We start from the raw sequence: 24,470 nt of genomic DNA, 5'->3' as shown, positions 1-24,470 counted from the left end.
ATCCATAAATGAGACCATCATATATAAACACAGGAAGGGAGTGTTATCTAGTGATCACAGCAGAAGACTGGGAGTGGGGGCTCCTAGATTCCATTCCTGGCTCCACCACATATTCACTATGTGACCTTGAGCAAGTCACTTAGCTGTGTGCCTGAGTTTATTCTAGTTCCAAATGAAATGTATCTTCTTCACATATAGAGACCTAATAAACTAATGCTTGTAAGACACTTTGATAATCTAATGTTTTGTGCGGGTTTTCATTTACAGTGAAGTCTGCCATATGCAAACACCAAGGGGCCAAAAGAACTTACTTCCCTTGCATTTATGATCTTGGATACTGTTGAGGATATTTAAAGTGGTCCCATAAGGCAGGATTTTGAAAGTTGGAAGAGATGCCTAGGGAAGGGGTCATTGAATATGATGACTAATTGTTATCTTAACTATATCCCTTTAGATCTAGGCCTAAGGTACAGGCCTACAATTTATTCACATCTGAATTTCATAAAACCTATAAACTAGCACATTTGGCTTTTAAATACAAATTCTACTAAGTAAAGATGCTTCTTAATATGTTTGTAGAAAACATCCTTTTCCAACCCTCAAAAGAAAAAAGGAAAGTTTTCAGAGTGGATTATTATTATTGATAATACACAGACTTCTTATTCTGAATCATTTAGGATTCAGGCATACCACTGAGGGACAGCTTTGTTTTGGGGGTGAGGAGCAATATAATACTTTCCAGAGCTTGCATGGGGAGCATTCAGTGGGTGTTATATGCTACTCCTGGTACATTGGGCCCCAGGGCTGCCCAGAGGATTCAGGGGGCCTGGGGCAAAGCAATTTTGGGGGCCCCTTCCATTAAAAAAAAGTTGCAAAACTATAGAATATTATATTCTCGTGGGGGCTCCTGCGGGGCCTGGGGCAAATTGCCCCATTTTCTCCCCCCTCTGGGCAGCCCTGTTGGGCCCACAGGTTTGGTGAGAGAGCTAGTTTAAGACAGAATCAGGGCTGTGTGCCACCTCATTCCTGCCCTTCCCTGTCCTTTTGGGTCATTATCCACCCCAGGGAGCACTTAGAAGGAATAGTTTTTATGCTCCCCCAAGTTCTGGGACCCTGATTGTGACTGGCCTTCAAGTTGCATGCTCATTAACAGAGGAAGATTCATGACCATTCTCTACTGCTTATGCACAGGCCAGGCACAGTGTATTCCTTACTGATATTTTAGCAAGATTTCAATTCCTCTTTCTGAACATATCGTATAAAAGCTAGTTTTAGTTAAAGAGTAAAATGGTTTTTATTAACTGGTGGCAGGTAACATTTGGACACAAACATTATAGCATGACCTTACTAATTCCTATTAGTGACTGAGAGAATGGGCAGATGCTTTATGATTAAGCAAATGAGCATAATATCAAAAAATCAAGATTACAACAAGACAAAATGTATTTTGGAGGTGGAAAGAAAGGTCTTGAAAGATAAAAATATTAGTTACAGTATTTATTATAATACTTCATAGCTCACTAGTAAATGTGCAACACTGACATACTGTGTGTTTTGTAATAAAATAATCAAGTCATGCCAACATGAGATCTCAGGTTATTTAACAATAGCACTTTGCCAAAAAGAGCTGTGAATGTGATTTTGGGGCACGGTTCTACAAGGTCTTGAGACTGGGCCCTTTGTGAAAATCAATAGCGAAATCCAGTATTGGCAATGTTTTTGCACTGTCTATTGTGCACTGTCATGTTGTTTGTCAGCTGCATGGTAGAGTTACAATGGAGTTTGGGTGAAGCTTCATTGAAGTTGGTGGGCATGATGGATGCCCTTCAGTCAGGATAAATGTAAGAAGCAGATAAGCTCCTTTTCTGGAGTAAGGGCTCCTGAAACAATAGGAGCCACCACACAAAGCACAGGCCACATGCAAGGCTTGCCGGAAACAGAGCTATGTGGGTAGGGAGGTTTCACTGGTCATTTTCTGATGGAAGTACATGTGTCTATGGGCAGAAGCTCCCAGAAGCAACGAGGAACAAAGACATGCAGCCAAATATCCTAGTAGACAGCAAGAGAAACAGTGGAAGCAAGGCCCTGAGAGAAGGTAAAGAGAGCTTTGTAGGCAGAATACTAGCTGGAAAGAGGGTTAGAACTATGGCCAAAGAAACTGTCTTCTATTGTTTAATTCCTACTATGTTCCAGGAAACAGGACTTTGTGTACACTTCGTAAATAAACAGGATTACATTAAATAAATAGCTGACTCATCCATTTTTAAGACCTCAAATATTTGGGTGAAAAGGCATAACAGTACTAGTGTAGGCCAACTTACTGCTTTACACTGGATATCTGTATCATAGAGATATTTGGCATCAGTTGTGTGTTCTCTTGAAAAACAATACCTGTCTCTCAAAGTAGATTGTAAATGAAACTGGTAAAGAAATGTCAGCTTTCTAACAGCTTATAATGAAGTTGGTTCACAATTCACAGGGGAAAGTCTCTTATATGATTTTAAGTGCCCACTACAAAGCTTTTAAAAAATAACAACCAGGCAGTTAGAGAGGGCTGAGGGGGCAGAAGTGCATTTTTGTGCATGTGTCAGAAATTCAGGCATGAAGAGGTTTGGGGCCAGATTCAACATTACCCTACAGCATTTTTTGTGCCATTGAAGGCATGCTAACACTCAGTAGATAATCTAGCTACTCAGACACAACACTGATGAATACTGCATGCGATAAGAGACCCTGATGCTACAGTACTTGTGAGAACTTTTACTCTTCATTTTCCAATTACCTTTTCCCATCAGCGTTTATACAGACTAACTGTGGTGCGGCATCCTCAGTGGTCATATGAAATGAATCTTTACAATCACACAAGAAGAATGTCCCCTCTCTTTTCTGCCGGTATAAGATTTAAATGCAACTTTTGAGTACAAGGTGTTCACATTGCTCTCCTGTTTTATAGATTCTTCACCACCCATCACTTAATTAAATTGAAAACACAAGCACTGACCTATCCTTTCTCAGCCGTTGAACAATAATTAGGTGTCACCAAAACTAGCCCCTTGTGTGTGGTTTGATTTATCTTTTCCAGGGGTATGTGAAAAGAGCTGCTTATTGGCTTGGCTGAGCAGTATCAAAATCAGTGTGAGTGAGCAAGTTCTAAATTGTACATTGGTTTCCTACAGAGAGAAAATCAAATGTACATATAAAGGTCTGAGTCACCATTACACTACTTCATTGTTAGACGGTAACTGTCAGTTCCCTTGTATTCTATGGAAATATCCTGCTTCCTTGCAAAAGTGTTTTCAATGGAAAACTTTTAACATGATACCCTCATATTTCTCATTACTGGCAATTAACCCTTTCTTCTGTAATCAATGATGAGTGAGAGCCTTGCAGCAAGTTCGTTCACTGTCACTCTTTTACCATCTTCATTGCCTTTTGCAAGCTTTGTAAATCCCAACCCTATAAACTATTTCATCCATTTTAGTCACATCACAGCAGTATTTGTTTGATGTTTGAAGACTCATTTCTCTCTCCCAGCATTTTCTGCATTTGTCTTTACTTCTGTCTAGAAGATCTGGGCATGAGCTTCTCCTCTTAATTTTTGGTCAGACTGTTATCTGATCAACTCATGCCTGCCTGTAAAAAGTTGGGAAAGGAAGAGAGGGTAGTTAAGATAGATGAAGCTTAAACTTTACTATTGCTACTCCTGTATCATTACTTCTTTTCAAGTGTTTCTTAAAGAGCAACAGGATCATCTCAGTAGTTTAGTGGCCTAATAGCCAGCAAGAAAAATAAAAAACCTGTCCCCACTGAGTGAAGAAAGTGTGAGAAGGGCAGGGCCGGCTCCAGGCACCAGCGAAGGAAGCAGGTGCCTGGGGCGGCCGATAGAAAGGGGTGGCAGTCCGTCCATTGTTGGGGTGGCATGCCCTGGTCTTTGGTGGCAATTCAGCGGCAGGTCCTTCACTCCCTCTCGTCCTCTTTGGCAGCACTTTGGCGGCAGCTCAATCAGGTTTGTTTTACTTTTTCTTCGCCGCTTGAGGCGGCAAAAAAGCTGGAGCCGGCCCTGCTGAAGGGTAGGATGACTGCTTCCATTGTTCCCTGGTGACTTAGCCTCAGCTGAGCTGTTATTCTAGGAACACTCACATCCAGTGTGCTGAGTCAGTGCTCGATCAGTGTCTTTCAAGAGTGAGTTAACAGTGATGAAGAATATAGCCCTGCTTTGCTTCTCCTGGGATATTTTTCCTGAAACTGTTTTGAAAAACATTTGCTAGAAAGAAATGCAGACAAACACTGCTGTCACTTACAGGCAAAAACACTTCCTCCAGGACCAAAGGTCCACATATATGGATCAGTAAGGCAGCTGGAAGTCTACTTGAATGCACATGCTCTTAATAGCAAGCATCAGAATAATCCAGACCACCTGGAAGCAAACTTCAGTTGTATACCAATAAGATGCATGTGTCACTGCTTAATATTTCTTGTGATGTGAATCTTACACAGCATGATTTAATCTGAGATGAGATAACAGTCCTCAAATATGCAACTCCTGGGAGACTCTTCTGATTTTCAAATTTTGTTCTGTACTTTTAATGTTGTTCTGAATATATGTTAATTACTCTGTAACCTTGGATGTATTTGGTAAATGTTGGTTGTCACATTAGATGTTGCCATGCTACTCATCTGTTTTGCATTTAGTTTTTTGTATGGTAATATTACAAAATACCATATTAGCTGCTGTTGAAACCACCAACTCTGTACAGATTCTTCCTAATATGGTGATGTAAGGCCTCAGTTTGAGTTAGCTGAGTGCTGAAGGAGTCAGAGCCCAGAGATCAGGCTGGCTGATGCTCCAGGAGCGCAAGGGTCATGGTCAGTATTCCACACACTGGGAAGGCAGGAAATGTTTGAATTCCCTGACAATGACTAAAAGACAGTCCAATCCAGCCAGTTATGTTATCTGGGAACATGTTCTGCTGCCTCTTCAACATAGATTTGCTTGCAAGAATGAAAGGAGCATTCATTTTAATGACTGTTGTTAAAGGAATTCTGACCTGATATGTGTGCTTGATTTTTGGCAAGGGTTTATAACAAAGATACTGTTCTTTGAAATGGTGTCATGCAGAAGCTCTTTTTAAACAAGAATCTTCACTTGCATTTTAATTACAGAGAAGGGAAAGATGTCTTGTAATAAAGATGCTAGACTGGAATTCTTAACATCTGGTTTCAGTTCGTGACTCTGCTACAGACTTCATGTGTGACCCTAGGCAAGTCACTTAATCTATCCAGGCCTCAGTTGCCCATCTGTAAAATAGAGACAATAATTATTTCCCCTAACCTTTGTCTATCTTGTCTATTTAGATTAGTTGTTCTCAAATTTTTCTATACGGGGACCTGTCTCCTCATTCAGCTGGGAACCCTCTCCTATTTAACACTCTGGGCAGGGTGAAGTGGTCACAGCTCCCTAACACCACCCTGGGCATTGTAGCACCTGGCTAAGAACAACTGCTGTATCATATGCCCTTTGGAGCACAACTCTGCAATGCCGAGTACAACGGAGCCCCAATCTCGGTTTAGTCACTATAGACGTGCACCTTTCATCCGATTTATGTTCTGTATTAACTTTGAGAACATCAGATCAGAAACATTAGTAGTTGTATTGATTTGACTAGCAAACACTGCCTCCCCCTCCAGATATTCAGATCGGCTGTGGTGTGTTTTATTTTAATAACTAAAACTTTATTAGAGCTCTCTGTGAGCTATTGCCACATGGCTTTTAAAGACTCTGGGATTTATTTACATTTTTGTGTTTCTTGCCAATGCATGGGGGCGGGGGAGGAGAGGGTGAATTTGGAAATAACAGGGATAACAGTTTCCACACAGAGCCAGATGGTGATTTCACTGGTGACTCAGTCATCTGAGGTTTTATGTCCTGAAGCCAATTGAGATGCTCTGGTCTCTCCAATGGACAAACTCCATGGAAATCACTCAAATAGCTTTAACCACTTTGATGTCATGAATTCCCCTTGTATTTTCTTGATTGTTCCTTGCCCTTATTAAACACTGTATGTTTAAACTACTAGCAGTTCATGAGAAAATATGTGGACTACAACTTTGCTCTTCCAAAAGAGCATTTATCATAATCATATTTTTTTTCTGCTTTTTGGAAATATTTTCTTCACCCCTTTAAAAGCTTAAATTCCTTCCTTATCATCTGGCTAGTGGCAAATGGGCATGTTTGGCAAGCATGCCATTTGTAATGTACATTCCATAATCAAAGAGAGAAATGGGACAGCAGCTCTGCTTTGCCTTGTATAAGCACTGATAATGTCCACAGCTGGAATTTGTTGTTCCATTGTTTCCCCTGTTGATCCCTAGCCTTGAGCTCAGCTCTGGGCTGCAGCACTAATCAGCTTAGACCACCCAAATGATCAAGGAGTGTTCCAGCATTCTCAGAGAAACAGCCAGCACCTCAGCTCGGAACAACTACACAAGAGGGAACGAATAAGTGAATTCTTTGGCATTAAATCATTTTGTTTATAAATCCACCATGAAAACAGTGATGGGACGGGGAACCCTGAAAAGGGAAATACATTTTTATGGAGTGAGATGTCTGTGGGTTTGAATAAAGGGTTGTTGGCCAGGATCATGACACATTGAAAAGGAAGAGAAAGAGAAATTGTATTTCTGTTAATTCAAGTAGGTGAGTACTGGATGGCCCTGTGACAGAACCGTCTTCTCCAGTTCCTGGGACATTTCTCCTTGCCACTAGGACCTTTTCTCCAAATCCCACTGCACACTTAGTATTATTTATTGTGTGTATTACAGTCATGCAAATGGCCCAACTAAGATCATATACTCATTGGTCATATAGTAGACATCCAGAACATATACACATATAGTATAAGAGTCTCTGACTGGAAAAATTTAGGAGCAAAACAGACCAGACAGAGTAAAGCGGGAAGGGGAAATTGAAACACAAAGAAGTAAAGTAACTTGCTCAAGGTCACACAGTAGAGCAGTGACAGAGTTGGGAAGAGAAGCCAGGTCTCCTGAGTTCCAGTCCAGTGCCCAGTCCACTGCTAATAATCAGCACTTCACAATATAAAAAAAAATTTTATTAAATAAAAAAAAACCAAAATGATGACAAAGGTAATCTAAGATTGTGACAAAGCTGCGAAATGAGAATATTCTGAGTGAAGACTATCTTCATTCTGTCCTTTGTTTCCACCATTATGTTCACTGCCCACCTCAAAACAGAGTGAGTTGATGCATTGACTGTAAGCTTCATTTTTGTGTTAGAAGATAGAACTTCAGAAAAAACACAAAGATACAGTGTTTCCATTTTTGATCGTTATCTTCTTCCAGAAAATCCCTCCCTCAGTGCCGAAGAATTAACAGGATGCTTTCCAATGAGTCCTTACGTCCTCCCATGTTCAGCCGTTCAAATTCCCAGGCCTCCGTGGATAGCACCTCAATGGAGGATTTCTGGTGTGAAGTGGAAAGTATCAAAGAAAACAGTGAACAAGGACAAGAAGAACAAACACTATTAGAAGTCAAACCAGCTGATGGTGAGCATACAAATTCCAAACTTGTCCTCCCATATTTTACTTTGACTAAATTCTTTCACTAATATCCTGATCTCCACTCCTCCAAACTCCCAGAATGGATGTAATGAATGTACAGATGGGCTTGAGCCATAAAATGTGGATTGGAACGCTGATTTCCTTTAAAGTCCAAGGTATTTACATCTGGAGGGTGGGCTTGGGCCCACCCATCCATAGTATTAGTCAAGAATCACAAACGTGCCAAAATGATACTATGTCAATGGGAGCTCCATTTCTGAATTTAACAGTCAACACAAAGTAAGTTCTTGATATAGATATAGAGAGAGACTTACTCAATGTTGTGTTTTCAGGAATTTGGCACTCTGATTTCTGGAGCAGATTTTTCTGAATTGATCTTACCCATGTTTCAGTAAGAGAGAGGAAATAAATGAAATGGTGCAGCTAAGAGAGGAGTTTAAACGCAACTTCATCCCAAACATGAAACAAACCAAAACTGAATCTATTTGAAGACTAGAAGAAGTCCAATTAATCTTTTTTTGGTTTTCTTTTAATTTCTTGTGTGTGTTCTCTTCCTTGTTTTAGCTACGACCCAAAGAGGAAGTTGTGCAACACCCAGAAAAAGGGGTTTATTTAACCATTTTCAATCTGGCTATCATTCACATGTATCATTGTGAGGGCCTGTTTTTATAAGACTTCCAGACCAACATCTAAACCTAAGAGAGATTGTTTGGATCTGTATTTTTGGATACTCATGTCATCCAAAACTTCAAAACTTTTTGAAATTCATCCATCACTAATATGAACCATACTGAATATGTTTCCACTTTTCTATGCCATCTCAAAATAAATTACCCCTGGTCTTTTTCCTAATACTGTATATTTGAAAATTGAAATTTGAGATGGGGAGTGTTTGATATTTTACATATCTGTTATTATTACACAAGTTTGTTACAATCCAAAAGCAAACTATACTTCTTTATCAGAAGCCTGACCTGACATAACATCTAGGGTTATATTTTAAAAGCACTGTACTGTGTTCTTTCAATTCAACTTTTATTGAGAATTAGGATGTTACTGGCTTACCGCCACATTCAATGCAATTTAATTGCACTCTTTAGGTACCTGAACCTTTGTGGAGTCTAGGCAATATCTGAGCTGCTACCAATTATCCTCATTTTCAGAAACATCACAGTACACTGCTGTTAACTGAAACATTCACAACTATATAGATTATTCTGCATTCTCAGGTTTATCGTTTGTCTGATTACATGCATTGATTTTTTTTGTCCCTTCTGCTCTGAATTAAAAATGAAATTGCAGGGTAAAATCCAATACATTTCTACGCTGTAGTTACCACTATGTGTCCTGAATATTGTTGCTTTCAGAAACGTATTCAGTGAGGAAGTGCTCATTCTAACTACTGAGCATTAGGAAAATATTTGGGGTATTGGACCAACAGTTTTTGGAATACTCAGTTATAATTATAAATCAAATTTAGATAACACCAGTACTACTTACTAATAATCCAAAACACAAGAAAACCAATGTGGAAATCCATTAAAAATAATAAAAATCTTTTGATACATCTTTGAGGAAAATGGGAGAGGAAGAGAAACAGATGGTTTGAGGAGGCAGTGAAGGGGAAACCATGCCCAACATAAATAATATTATTAGAGACAAAATAATCCTTCTCTCATGATCATGTGTTTTCAGAAAGATCAGAGAACTTTCATACTATTGACATTAGTAGCCAAGGGCAAGAGAATTCATCTTGAGAGCTACAGGGCTGAAGAAGTGGGGCAAGCTATGAACACATTAGTGACATCACAGAAGGCTGAGCAGTAGGCTCACCAAGCAGTACAGGGAGACCCCTGGCTGCGGGTTTGTCATCTCATCAGCAATGATGTGTGAGGCATTTAGACATATGGCTGTGTGCCATGGAACTGGAAAGCGTGGAATCATGAGAGGAACCAAAATGCAGGTTCTCTGCATTTTTGAGAACTGGGGCAACTCTATAGGTTCATTTCAGAGCTGCACCCTAAGCTGAGCAGAGACACTTGGGCAAAGCTGAATTCTTAAAGAGTGGCTTGAGAATTTAGGAAAAGTTGAGATGGAAATTGTCATGAGCCTTAAGAAAAAATATCTCTTCCCTAATACTCTCTGAAAGAAAAAGGGAGTTGTACATTGAGGATTCTGGCTCCCTATCATGGTATCTAGACACTGATTTCTAAATAGAAACCAGAGGATTATACTGTGTGAAAATAACTTTAAAACAAAACCAAAAATGGCTCCTAGTCCTTAACTAAGCCCATTTAGCTAAAACATGTTTGAATCATTTTATGCAGTAATTGCTTCTATAAAATAGTTTCACTCCTGTTCAATCATCCTTTGGTTTTGTCATTCCTACTTAGCTCTTGTTTTTAAGTAGTACAGCTGGCCAAATGATGAGGAAAACTATCCACCAACCTCTTGGTGACATCTAAGCAGAATATCTTTTTGACCATGCTCACACCCCATTTCACAATTTTTTAGGGCTGTTGATTAATCACAGTTAACTCACATGATTATCTCAAAATAATTAATTGCAATTTAAAATTAATCATGATTAATCACAGTTTTAATTGCACTGTTAATAGAATACCAATTGAAATTTATTACATATTTTTGATGTTTTTCTGCATTTTCATATATATTGTATTCTGTGCTGTAATTAGAATCAAAGTATATATTACTTGTTAGAAATATTTTCAATGTAAAAATGATAAAAGAAATAGTATTTTTCAATTCACCTCATATAAGTACTGTAGTGCAATCGCTTTCTCGTGAAACTGCAATTTACAAAGGTAGATTATTTTTGTTACATAACTGCACTCAAAAACAAAACAATGTAAAACTTCAGAGCCTACAAGTCCACTCAGTCCTACTTCTTGTTCAGCCAATCACTAAGGGTAGGTCTATACTTACCTGCCAGGTCGACGCGTAGAGTTCAACTTCTCGGAGTTCGAACTATCGCATCTAATCTAGACGCAATAGTTCGAACTCCGAACACGCTCCCGTCGACTCCGGAACTCCACCACCGCGAACGGCGGTGGCAGAGTCGACAGGGGAGCCGCGGACTTCGATCCTGCGGCGTCTGGACGGGTGAGTAGTTCGAACTAAGGTAGTTCGAGTTCAGCTACGCTATTCGCGTAGCTGAACTTGCGTACCTTAGTTCGACACCCCCCCCTAGTGTAGACCAGGCCTGAGACAAACAACTTTGTTTACATTTAAAGGAGATAATGCTGCCCGCTTCTTATTTACAATGTCACCAGAAAGTGAGAACAGGCATTTGCACGGCACTTTTGTAGCCAACATTGCAAGATATTTACATGCCAGATATGCTGAACATTCATATGCCCCTTCATGCCTCAGCCACCATTCCAGAGGACATGTTTCCATGCTGATGACGCACATTAAAAAAAATAATGTGTTAATTAAATGTTGTGACTGAACTCCTTGGGGAAGAATTGGATGTCTTCTGTTCTGTTTTACCTGCATTCTGACATATATTTCATGTTATAGCAGTCTCGGATGATGACCCAGCACACTTTCACTGCAGATTTGACAAAATGCAAAGAAGGTACCAATGTGAGATTTCTAAAGCTAGCTATAGCACTTGACCCAAGGTTTAAGAATCTGAAGTGCCTTCCAAATTCTGAGCGGGATGAGGTGTGGAGCATGCTTTCAGAAGTCTTAAGAGAGCAACACTCCCACGCGGAAACTACAGAACCCGAACCACCAAAAAAGAAAACCAGCTTTCTGCTGGTGGCATATGACTCAGATGATGAAAATGAACATGCATCAGTCCGCACTGCTTTAGATTGTTATCAAGCAGAACCTGTCATCAGCATGGTTGCATGTGCCCTGGAACGGTGGTTGAAGCATGAAGGGACATATGAATCTTTAGCGCATCTGGCACTTAAATATCTTGTGACGCCGGCTACAACAGTGTCATGAGAACACTTGTTCTCATTTTCAGGTGACATTGCAAACAAGAAGTGAGCAGTATTATCTCCTGCAAATGTAAACAAATGTGTTTGTCTGAGCGATTGGCTGAATAAGAAATAGGACTGAGTGGCCCTGCAGGCTCTAAAATTTAACATTGTTTTATTTTTAGTGCAGTTCTTTTGTACATAATTCTATATTTGTAAGTTCAACTTTCATGATAAAGAGATTGCACTACAGTACTTGTATTAGGTGAATTTAAAAATACTATTTATTTTGTTTTTTTACAGTGCAAATACTTGTAATCAAATTTAAATATAAAGTGAGCACTGTACACTTTGTATTATGTGTTGTAATTGAAATCAATATATTTAAAAATGTAGAAAACATGCAAAAATATTTAAATAACTTGTATGCTATTGTTTAACAGTGGGATTAATCGTGCGATTAATTGCAATTAATTTCTTTAACTGTGCAATTAATTTTTTTAATCCCTTGATAGTCCCACTATTTTTTTCATTGGCACTGTGAAAGCCAAGCTTGGTTTACAAACATTTTCTTGGAAAGAACATTTCAGGTCCAGAGCCAAGATTAATTTAATCATGAAACTGGAACAGGCGAGAATGTAGATGGAGCAGCAATGTATGCAGATGAAAATAGAGACTGTCAAAAAGAGGAGTGAGAACAGCATGAGAATCAACATCTCCAAACTCAGGCAGGAGGAAAAGGAGCAGTCATTAGTCCTATTTGTGGAAGTAAGCTGTTACACCAGATACAGGGAGTGGATCAATAAATTGGTCACTCTGCCATACACACACAGCGGGGAGATTAAGTTATGTATGTTCTGGGGTCTTGTGGATAGGTAAGCAAGTTAAGCAACAAGGTCAATGGCTCTTACATAAACCCAAGCAATTTAATTGTTTCTTTGTGCATCTAACTGCCAAAGTGCAGTAAATTGTATCTACAGATTGATAGACAAACTTGTACAGGTTCTGGTACATCAGGAAGGAAAATTAGAGCAAATGTGGAAATGCAAGTATGCTATTAAAAAATAATATATTAAGAAAGAGCTCATTGATTAGCTCTTTTGCTCTGAAAGAGAAAATTAGTCCATTTCCTCTTTTGCATATTTGTTTGTGTTGCCTGTATATGAATCAAGGGTGTGGCCTCATCTGGAATACCCTGTGCAGTACTGGATATCATGAAACCAGAGGGGATTACTGCCAGCCTTCCTTTGTCAAATGACAGCATTCATACACAACATATGTGGGACTGAAAGGGGTTTCATTCATCTTCTTTAATGAGGGCTATTGTTTAGTGAACTTTCTAGGCAATTATGGGCAGGCACTATGCTATCTTCTTCACAATGCTGTATTGATGCACCTCAGTGGGCTTGAATTACCACTCTTCTGCTGTTCTTCTTCTAAACATCTTCTGTGCAGAGACAGCCAAGCTGGGGATTGTTTTCAAGATTGACAAGTAAATTTTACTTACTTGTGTGGCCCAAGACAGATTGGAAACGGAGTCTTCCTGAGGTAAAGGCTGGCACACTAAACCAACTGTGCTACCTCCGACCCATCCCATACAAGGCATGTTAACACTCTCACTCCTTCACAGAGGGGGAACTTGAAGCTGAATGGCTGCAAGATGTGGGCCTATCTACATTGATTTCGGGGGCTGAAGAAGAGGATGGGCAAGCCCTGCTGTCCACACTGACCCGCACACAAGCCGCCGCAGTACAAAGAAGGTACAACACCTACACTCAGACTATGAGGAAGAAGAACAAACACTCTGTCAGGGATGTGCGAGACATCTTTGGAGTTAATGACTCTTCTGTAAGTGGCAAATACTTGGTAATGGAGGGTTTTGCACTTTATTCTTATTTATATTGCTATAGCATCTAAATGCTTCAACCAGGGATCTCACTGTGCTAGGCATTGTAGAAGTAGTAAATGATGGTTCTTGTCCCAAACAGCCAAGTCTGGACCTTTTTGATGTCATATAAGCAAATGTGCTACCTTTTAAAGGGAACAATAAAACCAGCTAAAATAGCTGGCGCAAAGTTTTGCAACTAACTTATAATGTAATGTTGTGTCCATTGGCAACCTTCATTCTGTAATCCACTATCAAGACTAACATTTACTCCCTCATTTTTTGGATATCAGTGAGTTGCTTTTGGCAGCTGTGCAAATTTTTGCTGGCTTCTGAGGACACATGCTATTTACTCAGCAATCTTAGCAGTGAAGTAAAACCTGTGTAATGAAGCAATAGGGGGCAAGTATGCATAAGCAGTTAAACACCTGGAGGCATCTTTGCGATTGTTTCATTGGGAACTTTATTTCACTAATAAAGCAAATAAAAATCCATTCATGATTCATTTGTTCAGGAATGAACCTTTCTTCTGTAGGGTCTCATCCACTTGTCCCTGAGGACAGATATAGAATTACCATTGCTTATCCCCATGCATTGTATTTACGCGGATTTAGTTGATCGTATGCCCTAAGTCCACATACTAAAAACTCAAAAGCAGCATGCATGAATTAAAATGAGTAACTCCTGTTGTCCTTAATGCGGCTCATAGCTAAACTGCCAAGCCCTGTTTTAAACATGTATAGTGAAGCTTATATTGTTGAAAAGTAGTAAGGAACTGCCTTCTTCCATGGAATTATTCAGTCCCTTCTCATTTGTTTATTTTTTCCAGAAGGTTCGCGCTACGCACTAATAACCTGCAAAAGTCCATTAAACAGACAAAGCACAGCTGCTTCCCGTTAAAATAGGAATTCAAAAGTAAAACATCTGGAGGATTAGCTTAGTGGTCTCAGTCTCCAGTTTAAAATAGCCTCCCTGGAACCACAAGTTCATATCCTAGCAAGATTGGCACAGCACCACATCCTCCAAGTACCATGGTTTCCTGTGGGTAGAGTCTCTTGGTTAAGACTCCAAAATCCCAGACTACTTTGCTCAGACATTAAAGATCTCATGGCACTTTTTGTAAGATTAGGCATTTTCCTTAGGTAAAATATCTTTCACCTATCTTAAAGCTCTGGGTCTCTTTTTACCATGAGGTATTGGTATGTTAGTCACCCTATGAAACTTCTTAGATACAATAAGTATGGCAGATTGTGCAGTTGCTGCAGCAAAATGAAGTTTAATCCCGCTAATAGAAAGCAGTCACCAGGGAAAAAAAGGTGACACTAGTTCTTTTTGTTGCACAGAGTGTTGAATCTAATGATCTTTTGTTGATCTGCTGGTCTTTTTCTTGTGTCTCACTAATGGACTAGATGTCCCAGAGCTATGTTAAAGGCATGGTCCTCAAGTTTTCATTTTGCAATTACCTTTTTGAACACGGAGCCCATCTAATTGTTCTGCATTGTGAAACTCTAATATAAGATTTAAAAAGTAACTGTTATGACAGTCTTAGGATTTCTCATTCTTTCTTCCCATACAGTTGTTCAATTCTACCTGTATTGCTACACACTTACTGTAGTCGCAGCCATATTTCACACATTTATCTCGGTTACTTAAAGAGAATACAGGAGAGAGTTCTAAAGGGCAGCCAGGCAGCAAACACCCATTGAAAGTCAATGTGAATTGGGCTCTCAATTGCTGTGTGACATTGAAAATCTCCCTCTGTGTGACTAGCTGCTATGGGATTTTGAAAGCCTGTCTTATTTATCACCTCTCCAGTGATTAGGAGAAATGTAGGGAATGAATGTTGGCAGTTTAGTGCACAATGACTGATGTACCTTGGCTTGGCCGAATCGCTGGTACCAGATAAATCATCTTTTCTTCAAGTGTTTGCGTACTAGTCTGAAATGCCATACAGGACTTTTAATCACTTCTGCCATGGAAAGTGTTAGTCTCTCCACATAATAGTTTGTGTAACCCTCTACATTAAAAGAAGAAATGCAGTCTTCATCCAGCCCTCTAGGCATCATAAACACTACAGCTGCCCAGAGGAGAGAGATACGGGATGGATAACTATCTTCTACTCTTAGTGATGAGGAAAAGGGTGATTAAACCACAAGGTGAGATTTCTTTTTACGAGGGTGACTCACTTAGCTTTGCCCAGTGGCAAGTGGAGAAGAAGAATACAAATTGTTAGCATTCGGGCTGCATAAATAGCTATGAAGAGCATTCTGCCTTTCTTTTTCTATTTTTGATTTACTTTGCTGTCAGCAAGCAGGGACAACAGGCACCAGGGGGAGGAAAGCATCCTAGGCAAATTGACAGGTTTAGTGAAGTCTTCCACACTGCATAGAGAAGGAAAAACCTGGGTTTCTAGACTCATTTGAAACCTATTGCCTCAGTTGCTTGCATAATGAATTGGAGCTCTTAACGTCAGGGTTATCTAACCAAAAACAGGCATAAGGCCAGATTGTGAATGATCCCTGGGTGGGTGCACAAGAAGGGGAATAGGCACAAGTAGTCCTTGTACCCAGGCTTAGAGGCTAGCCAAGGTTACAGATCCTTCACTCTGAGTCACGGTTACAGATCCTTCACTCTGAGCACAGGACTGCTCCCAAAAGAGCACAAACCACCCCAAAGTTAGTGGCAAGAAAGTGTCACCCTGTTCTGCCTTGTTCACGACCCTGTTCTGCCGCTGTTCCAGCCGGAAGAGCTAACCTGGCTTAGAAATGGGAAACATGCTACATTCTTCTAGGCCATCGAGGAACTCCCTGGTGCTTCAAGGAAGATAGTGCTCCCTTGAAGCAATCTTACCCTCGCCTAGATGAGGCAACTCTGCCCCATCTCTGAAACAGGGCTATGGCACATCAGTCACTGTGGCCGGATTTTCATGGGTGTTGAATGCTCACAGCTTCCATTAAGGTCTCTAGGAGCTGCAAGTGCTCAACAGATCTGAAAATCAGTTAGTTTGGTGCCTAGTGCAACCTATCGGTAAAGTCCAAAAGTGGAAAGCAAGTTAAGCTCCAGACTAATGAAGGACCTGACCCTGCACACTTTGATAAGTAAAACTCCTCTTGATTTTCAAAGGAGTGTTGCTCAGAGTAGTGCATGAAGGACCCAGGATCTAATTAAAATAGTAAATCACTAACTAAACTAGAGGCATTTGCATGAAAAGACATTTGCACTTACCATGCTTGAAAATATGAATCTCTCAAAAAGCAAAGGCAGCGAGCAGCATGAACAGAACTTTAACACGAACATCTCTTTAGTGTTTATGTTTCTTGGCTGCAGTGCTGACATTAAAATTTTGCCTTTGTGATGCTCTGATGGTTTGTTTTTACATCTTGTGTATAGTGGAAAGCTTTTAAAGGAAATGAGCATTTCCATCTCCACCTTTTTCTTCCTAGTCAGATTTCCTCTTCCTGTGCACATAGTGCAAGTAAACACCGGAGGCATTTTTAGCATCAGTAATGACTTGATGAACAACTAAGTGTAGGCCAGAATCAGGATACCTAAACTGAACCAAATTCTGCCTTCATTGGAACCACATCCTAGGAAGTCAATGGCATTGCACACATGTAACAGGGGGCAGAATTTGGCCCACTAGGTTTAGCACATTTATTGGAAAATGAGCTTTCTAATCTTTTGTTTTTAAGGGACACTATCAATATATCATAATCATGTACTAACAAAAATGAAGGAGATTCTCCGTCCCAATCTGCTCCCTTTTGTTACTCGGGTGCTATAACAAGCAGAAACCTCCTGTAAATCCCCTGTTGGGGATACCCCTATCATGATAGTGTCCCCGGCTCACATAGAACCTTCGGAGTTGACTCCTACATGCCACTCCCTTTACTGGTGGGGAGGCAAGAGGCCGGAATGTGATGCCTTTTAGTTATTCCCAGCATTGTTTATAGGGGAATATACTCAACGGGCTCATATTAGAGCATCTTGCAAGCTGCTCTAAACTACACTGGAGTTGAGGCAGAGAGTAATTGATCCATAGCTGGGTCCATAGCAATCTCCCTTTCCTAAATCATATGCCCAGCAGAAACAGGATGCAACAGAGAGAGTGCCCTGTTAGTTTTCCCTGTGTTATTTATAATGCCTTATATTATCAAGGCTGGAAGGATTTTACAAATCTAATTCATGTTCACCATTTCTCTTGTTTGCCTACTTTTTGCACTTCACACAGCTCAGGCAGCTTGTCATAAAACATTTCTTTTAATGCTGGGCGTTTAGAAATCATAAAATCATGCTACCATATTTCATTTCTTTTACACAGCCCTTGCTTTTTAATGGATTATAGTTCAAAGGAAACCTTGTGATTCAAATCCTGTTTGCTATCAGGTTGGTAGCCTATTAAATGGACTCTCTCAGGAGAGATTTTATTCATCTTACATTTAACTTTGTTATCAAAATAACTCAAAGGATAAGATTGGATAAAACAACTGCAACATTATTTCAGTGTTCAAATTGGAAGGTCTGCCGTCCTTTTAAATATCTGCCATTTTATATCAGTCTGAGTACTGCTCCCGTGTGCATTAACTACAAACTGGGAAGACAGTGTTTTCTGCCTCTGGGGAAGGCATCACCTCATATTGCTAAATGGTTTATTCAGCTGTTTAAAGAGCAGCTTTGATGGGTTCAGCAGAGTTCTCATCAGCACCCCTCCACTGGAAAGACGATGGCTGTGATGCTGAACCTCAAGGGACCGGGGAGCATGTAAAACAAGGGTGTGGGAGAAATAACACAATTCTCTGGGATGCCAGCAGGATGTAGAGAACAGAACAGGTTTTAAAACAAAGATTTTAGTCAATGAAGCTGATTTCACCAAGTAGCCTTCTAATTGTTTTTAATATTTCTACCCTTTCTTCATCCCTGAACATGTCTTCCTGCTCCAAATTCTCCTCAGAGAATCATAGAATCGTAAAACTCAAAGGGACCTCGAGAGGTCATCTAGTCCAGTGCCCTGCACTCATGGCAGGACTAAGTATTACCTCATGATCTATTCCAAAGCTGCTAATCACAAGGGCAAATACAGCACACAAAAATGTGTCACACCAAGTGAAAGTTACCCTTTGACTTTCATCCGCTGTTTTGTCTCTCTCCCTCCCCCTCCCCGCATCTCTCTCACACTCTCTCTCACACACACACAGCATTTTTACGCAAGGCAAAACAATTTTCTGGGCAAAACCAAACAAAACTAAGCAATAGGAAAGAGATTTTTTAAAAAAATGTTTGCCCCACTCTGATAAAGAACCTGTGTTATTCATGTAACCCCAGTTTCCACACAATGTAGCCTATGGGAGGAAAATGTTGAAGTGCATTTCCAGCTGGTTTTGGCCATCCATTTATTTACTTGTTAAATTTCCAGTCCTGCAGAGTACTGAGTGCCTTCAATTCCTGCAGCCCCTCAGTGGGAGTTAAGGGTGTTCAGCACTTTTTAGGAGGTGCACAGCACCTTGCAGAATGTGACCACGGTGATTAAAAGCAAGACGAATTACACATTGATACAAACCTTTAACTTGCTGCCGTTATCTGAAGCAATTTCATTAGTTAATTTCAGTCATTACATATGGGAGAACTCATTAGCTGTGTAAAGCTGTGGCAATACTCACTGACCTCAACATGATCCACATCTGCAGCCTGAAGAAGATTACTTGCACAGGCTGGGTAATGAAAATCTCTCTCTGGCAAATCAGAATGGATTGTTTAAACTTAGTGACAAAAACAAAAACTGGGATTGATACACTGTTGATTGAGTTGTAGAAGTGTCTGTCCACATGCCTTTAATTTCATTGCCGTCTGATCATTTTTCCTTGCCTATCAGCCCACGTTTGAGACAGTGCCGGTGTCACCAGTTCCTTCTAATGGTATCCAGCTTCCGGGGCAGAAGCCAGTTTGGAAATCAGTGAGTTGTGAGTATGCCAATCTGTAACCAATATTAATTTGATCATAGAAATGAGAGATAGAAAGTACCTTTTGGGATCATCTGGTTAATCCACTATTTTAGGTGCTGAGACATGCTGCATGCTTTTCTTTAAGATTATTACTACAGCATTATTAATAAACATGGCAATGCTCAAAGTCCCCATTTTGAATTGGGGCCCTGTTGTGCTGGACTCTTTACAAACATAGAACAGGGCCTGTAGTGTCTAATCTATGGCCCAGTCTGCACTGCAATTCAAAATATGTAAGTATATTCCTGAGACCTACAGCCATAATAGTGTTTTGTAAAGTGTTTCATAACATAGTTAGCTTTGTCTATCCTAGAATTTGAAAGAGCGATAGCACCTGTATGGGAAGAATGATGTTTGAACTTCCAGTACTGCCAACCCCAAGTGTTCAAAAATCATGAGTCAGGTCCCCAGTAACCATAAATTTGGCTTAAAAATCCTAAGATTTAAATAATGATGATAATACATTTGGGGCTCACTTTATTTATCTTATTTCTAAGCCTTTAGGGTGCACTTGTGTCATGTTTCTAAGCTTCCTCTGCAACCTTGAGGGCTAAAAACTTACTTTTTATTTTAATGAAAGCTGAGATTCTTACCTAGTTGCACAAATCCAGGAGCTGGGACTTTAAGTATCAGGAGACTCATGATAAAATCATGAAAGTTGGCAACACTAGAACTCATTCAGGCTAATACACTGTGAAGTCTATGGAGACAGGGCATTTCTATAGTAGAAATTTCCGTCTTATGCCTACTAATTCTAGTAGGCAACTAATTTCTGGAACAGAGCAATAGATCATCTTGTCTTTTGGTTCCTGGATTCTATTAAAAATTCCACTAGGGCTGGCATGGCTTTGCAAACCAGATGGTAGCATGCTGAGCCCTGTCTGCTCAGGTTGTGCCTGTACTATGTTTTTTATGCCCCAAGAGCAGCAGTGATGGGAAATTGTAAGGAACAAAAAGTGTAAACAACAGTGACCAGAGAAACAGTGTTAGCAGCACTTTTCTATCAATAATTTTAAAAAGAAAAAAAGATTGTTCACTGGCCAAATGCAGAAATAGTTTCCCTAGTCAGGATAGACAAGATCATTATGCACAAAGGTGATGATGAGCATGATTCTTCTACTGACAAACAGAAAATTACAGCTTAATCACCTTCTGCACAAATATCAACAGCAAAAAATCTAAAATAAAAATAGGGCTTTGATTTCAGAAAGTATAAGGGCTTATTTCCTCCAGACAAAACAGGAACATGCATTATTGTTATGCTGAAATTCCTCTGTGAAGCTCTTCCCTTAACACTTTCACAAGCTCTTTGTTTGTTTTTACCATTTTTTTAATGTCTCTGCACCAAACACAAACAAACCTTCAGTATTCATATATAGTCTCCCTTGTTTCCAGCTAATAGCTGTCTAGACTGTGGACTAGATAAAGACAGCCCATCAGTAAAAGAAGAGCTATCCTATGAGGTTTCTTTCTCAGAATCCATCACAGTGGTCCCAAAAAACAGAGAACGGCAGAACAACCAGAGATTCAAAAAGGATGATTCTGCTTTGCCTGTAAGTTTAAACCCCTCATGTTGACTCAATAGTTCTTCTTTACCCCATTCATTTCCTGCTTCATTTCCCCCACCACAGTGAAGTCTCTTAAGATACATTGGATTTCCTTCCATACATGTGTTTTAATACTTTATATATTTGTAAAGGCTTCCTGCTGTGCTTGTCTGTTGCCCACCACACAGCATTCCCAATGAGGCACCAAAGCCAAAGCGTGTGCTTAGTCGTGGACACATCTTCTACCCAATGCAATTTAGTGTACATACCCCAGTACTTGAAAATTGTATTGCATTGTGTCACCCACAAACTTTTCACATAAAAACAAAGATCAGTTACTGGTACTGAGAGTGGCTATCCATCTTTATTACTTGAACTACTCCCTTCACCTTATCCACACCCAGATTCTCTACCTTTCTTGACATGGGTTTTAAATTTGTGTGTCTGAGATCTATTAGATTCAGAATGGGAGGAAGAGTAACCTTGGTTCTGTTCACTAGTATCTCAGATTGTCTCAGATTAGTATTTGATGCAGGTACAGCATAGGAGATACCAGATCAGTAGCCAGGGACAGAAGATTATTGTCCAACCAGTTGTGCATAGTGTAGTCTATCAGTTGGATGGCAATTTATTGATTCCATCAGCCTCTAAGGGTGGACCATTAAAACAGGTCCATCATCTTGAGAGGAAATGTGTGCCCTGGCCCCGAAACTTGAGGATTTCATGATCAGTCTGTGACAAGGATGTAATCACAACCACTGTCCCGCCATCCAATAAAAGCCTAAACACTGGCTCCAGACTTTAGCCAGATGTATGAGTCAAGCCATTAACTATGTGGGAGAGTCCCACAAACATCACATTGGCCTTGAGATCCTAAATTGATCCAGAATAGTTGTCGTCTGCATGGATGCTGAATTCACCAAGAACAATCAGTTTGTGCGTGTCCAACACCACCAATGGAGAAGACCTCAAGAACCTCAAATGTCCATGTTGCAGTAGGGTGATAAGTATCAAGTAGATTGCATATGGCATGGAGTACAGTCTGATTGCTCTGTGATGATAATAATTTGATCACCTTTTGGGAATCAGGCTGTCTCCCTAGTTATCATGGTCCTGGCATACTGAACTTTCTTCCTTGGTCCTGTTACTAGAAAACATCTAACCTTCCCCTAACCCTCACCATGACATTCCATCCTCAATTTTAGAGATGTTACCTATCCCTCACACTCTTCCAACCATAAGTATGAACCTCCTAACTGACAAGGCACAGCAATCTGGGGCAAGTAGCATACAGAAGGCGGCCTGGCGGCCTGATGGGTATGCAACTGAATAGTTTCAGAAAAGTTCACAGATGTGTTTCAAGTGGACAATTCTGCATGCAAAACTGTGGGTTTTGTGGATAGCATGTAGTGTCTGCGCACACACATACATAGAACTAAGCAGCTCTGGGAGAAATTTTGCCTCCTTATATACAATCTCTTCCAATGCTCCCCCAGGGTTGGTACACCTCCACACCACCCATACACAGGACTACGTTCAAACTGCACAATCTAGCCCACTAGGAACATGATAAATGGAATGTAATCCTAGATGTTGGAGCAGTAAAAACCTATTAGCACATTGAGTCCATCCAAATACAGTACATAGTCCCCCACACAGAAGATGTGTCAGATAGTAAACTGATGCAACATAGGATCTGGAGCCAAATGCCAGGAATCTAATTTCTAAAAACCACAGAGATTAAGTAAATTCAAAGTTTATCACAATGTATTGTGCCAACTTTAATACTGTATAGTTCTCTAACTCTGTGGTTTGCTGTGCTCTATGCCATAGATTCCCAGTGCTGTTCTTACAAAGAGAGACAGCCCCAAACCTCATGTTAAGACTACATCACATCAAAACGCCTCTAGGAGACAACAACTCACCATGGAAAATCACTGTAGTAATTTTTTAAAAATACTTAGTCCTTCCTTTGGCAAATGAGGCCTTCTCATTGCAAAGAGGCCTTCTCATTCCCTATTCCTCCCTTATGTCCCTGTATATATATATACATATATATATATACAGCAGAGGTACCTAAAAGTGTAAAACAAAAGGCAACCTCATTATTTGCAGTGTTTCATTAGGTGAAAAAAAACCTCAAACAGAGCATATTAAATATATATATATATTTATATAAATATATATATATTTATATAAATATATATATATTTATATAAATTATTATTATTATTATTTTATTACCAGTATAATTATATACACACCGGTAATAATTTTTTCACATTTTCAGAGGGATTTAATATGCTCTGTTTGAGGGTTTTTTTCACCTGATGAAACACTGCAAATAATGAGGTTGCCTTTTGTTTTACACTTTTAGGTACCTCTGCTGTTTTTCTTTGCTTCAGTGGTTTGTCATTGCAAAGACTCTCATATGTTCTATGAATGAAATAATAGAATTTTTAGATTTTTGGGGTCATTTTCTATGCTTCCCAGTATTCCCTATTTGGCCAGAAGATGGTGGTATCTTGCAGTGCTTCCTATTTCCCCCTGTTTAGGATCATCTCCTGCTTTTAAGAATACTGGGAATGGAGTGCTGGAGATACTGGCCTCTGGAACTCACTTCCTCTGTGGTCAGTCAGAGCTTTGTCCTCTGTTGCTTTTAGAGCACAATGCAAGATGTATCCTTTTAGTTTGCCTTTTCCTTGACTATTGTTTCTCTGTTTGTGAAATATGAGTTAAAATCAGGGCATTGAACCTGAATTAATTTTAATTAAAAGGGAGGGATGGATTCATATCCCTAGAAGGTTTTAGTTCCAAGTTGGATCCCCAAAAGTAGAGATGACTTGTTGCACTATTTATTTAGTAAATGCTTGTGACTGGTTTGAATTACATAATGATGCCAAGGTTCCACAGAGCTTTGCACAGCACAAGATTTTATAATACTAATGATGATGATAATGACATCAAAACATATGAAAAGAGCATCTTTTCACTTTTTTTTTTACAGTTTTACAGCAGGAAACATCGCATATCCTGATGCAGCAATATTCCTATTTTCATTTCCCAGAAGTTGCAAAGTAGCATTCAATTCATAGAAATGATCCATGGATTCTACTTTCATAGGTGTTCCTTGGCCTTTTAACATTTATGTTTCATATTACTCACCCTATAATAAGTCTAAGTCGGTGCCTATGTAACACCAGCAGACCCCAGTCATCGTTGGCCAGGATCAAACTTGGGACTTCTGGAGCTTAATGCATTAACTACTTCTCCGTGAGCTATAAGAGAGCTCTTTTAGCCAAAGCTGTAACAAGCTTATCAAGCTCTAGCTGGCCTAGGTGCCACTAGAGGGGGCTAGAGTGCCACAACAAGCAGGCATGAGTTACATCTAGATGGTATTAGGATTTAAGTGTTCTGTCTTCTGAGTAATGAGCTCAGATCATTAGACCACGCTTCCTTCAAAGTGCAAATAACGTATAGAACTATCTCCTCCATCACTGCTATGC

At 39.8% G+C, this 24,470-nt stretch overlaps 1 protein-coding gene across 13 annotated transcripts in view; it reads left to right on the top strand.

The window, feature by feature from the left end:
* Nucleotides 1–24,470, top strand: part of ARHGAP28 (Rho GTPase activating protein 28) — a 101,463-nt gene that overhangs the window by 54,895 nt on the left and 22,098 nt on the right. For 10 of the 13 annotated variants that reach the window (XM_039527036.1, XM_039527029.1, XM_039527028.1 and 7 more), the window contains 4 exons: nucleotides 7,363–7,565; nucleotides 13,164–13,381; nucleotides 19,288–19,375; nucleotides 20,813–20,970. In XM_039527036.1, coding sequence (XP_039382970.1) covers nucleotides 7,363–7,565; nucleotides 13,164–13,381; nucleotides 19,288–19,375; nucleotides 20,813–20,970 — 667 coding nt within the window. Of the gene's footprint in view, nucleotides 1–6,639; nucleotides 6,698–7,362; nucleotides 7,566–12,113; nucleotides 12,302–12,988; nucleotides 13,082–13,163; nucleotides 13,382–19,287; nucleotides 19,376–20,812; nucleotides 20,971–24,470 lie in introns of those variants that run through there. The other 3 variants (XM_039527034.1, XM_039527039.1, XM_039527038.1) reach the window with 3 other exon arrangements.

Source organism: Mauremys reevesii, linkage group 2, assembly GCF_016161935.1.
Source record: "Mauremys reevesii isolate NIE-2019 linkage group 2, ASM1616193v1, whole genome shotgun sequence".
Taxonomy (NCBI): domain Eukaryota; kingdom Metazoa; phylum Chordata; order Testudines; family Geoemydidae; genus Mauremys; species Mauremys reevesii.
This window is presented reverse-complemented; position numbering and strand designations above follow the sequence as displayed.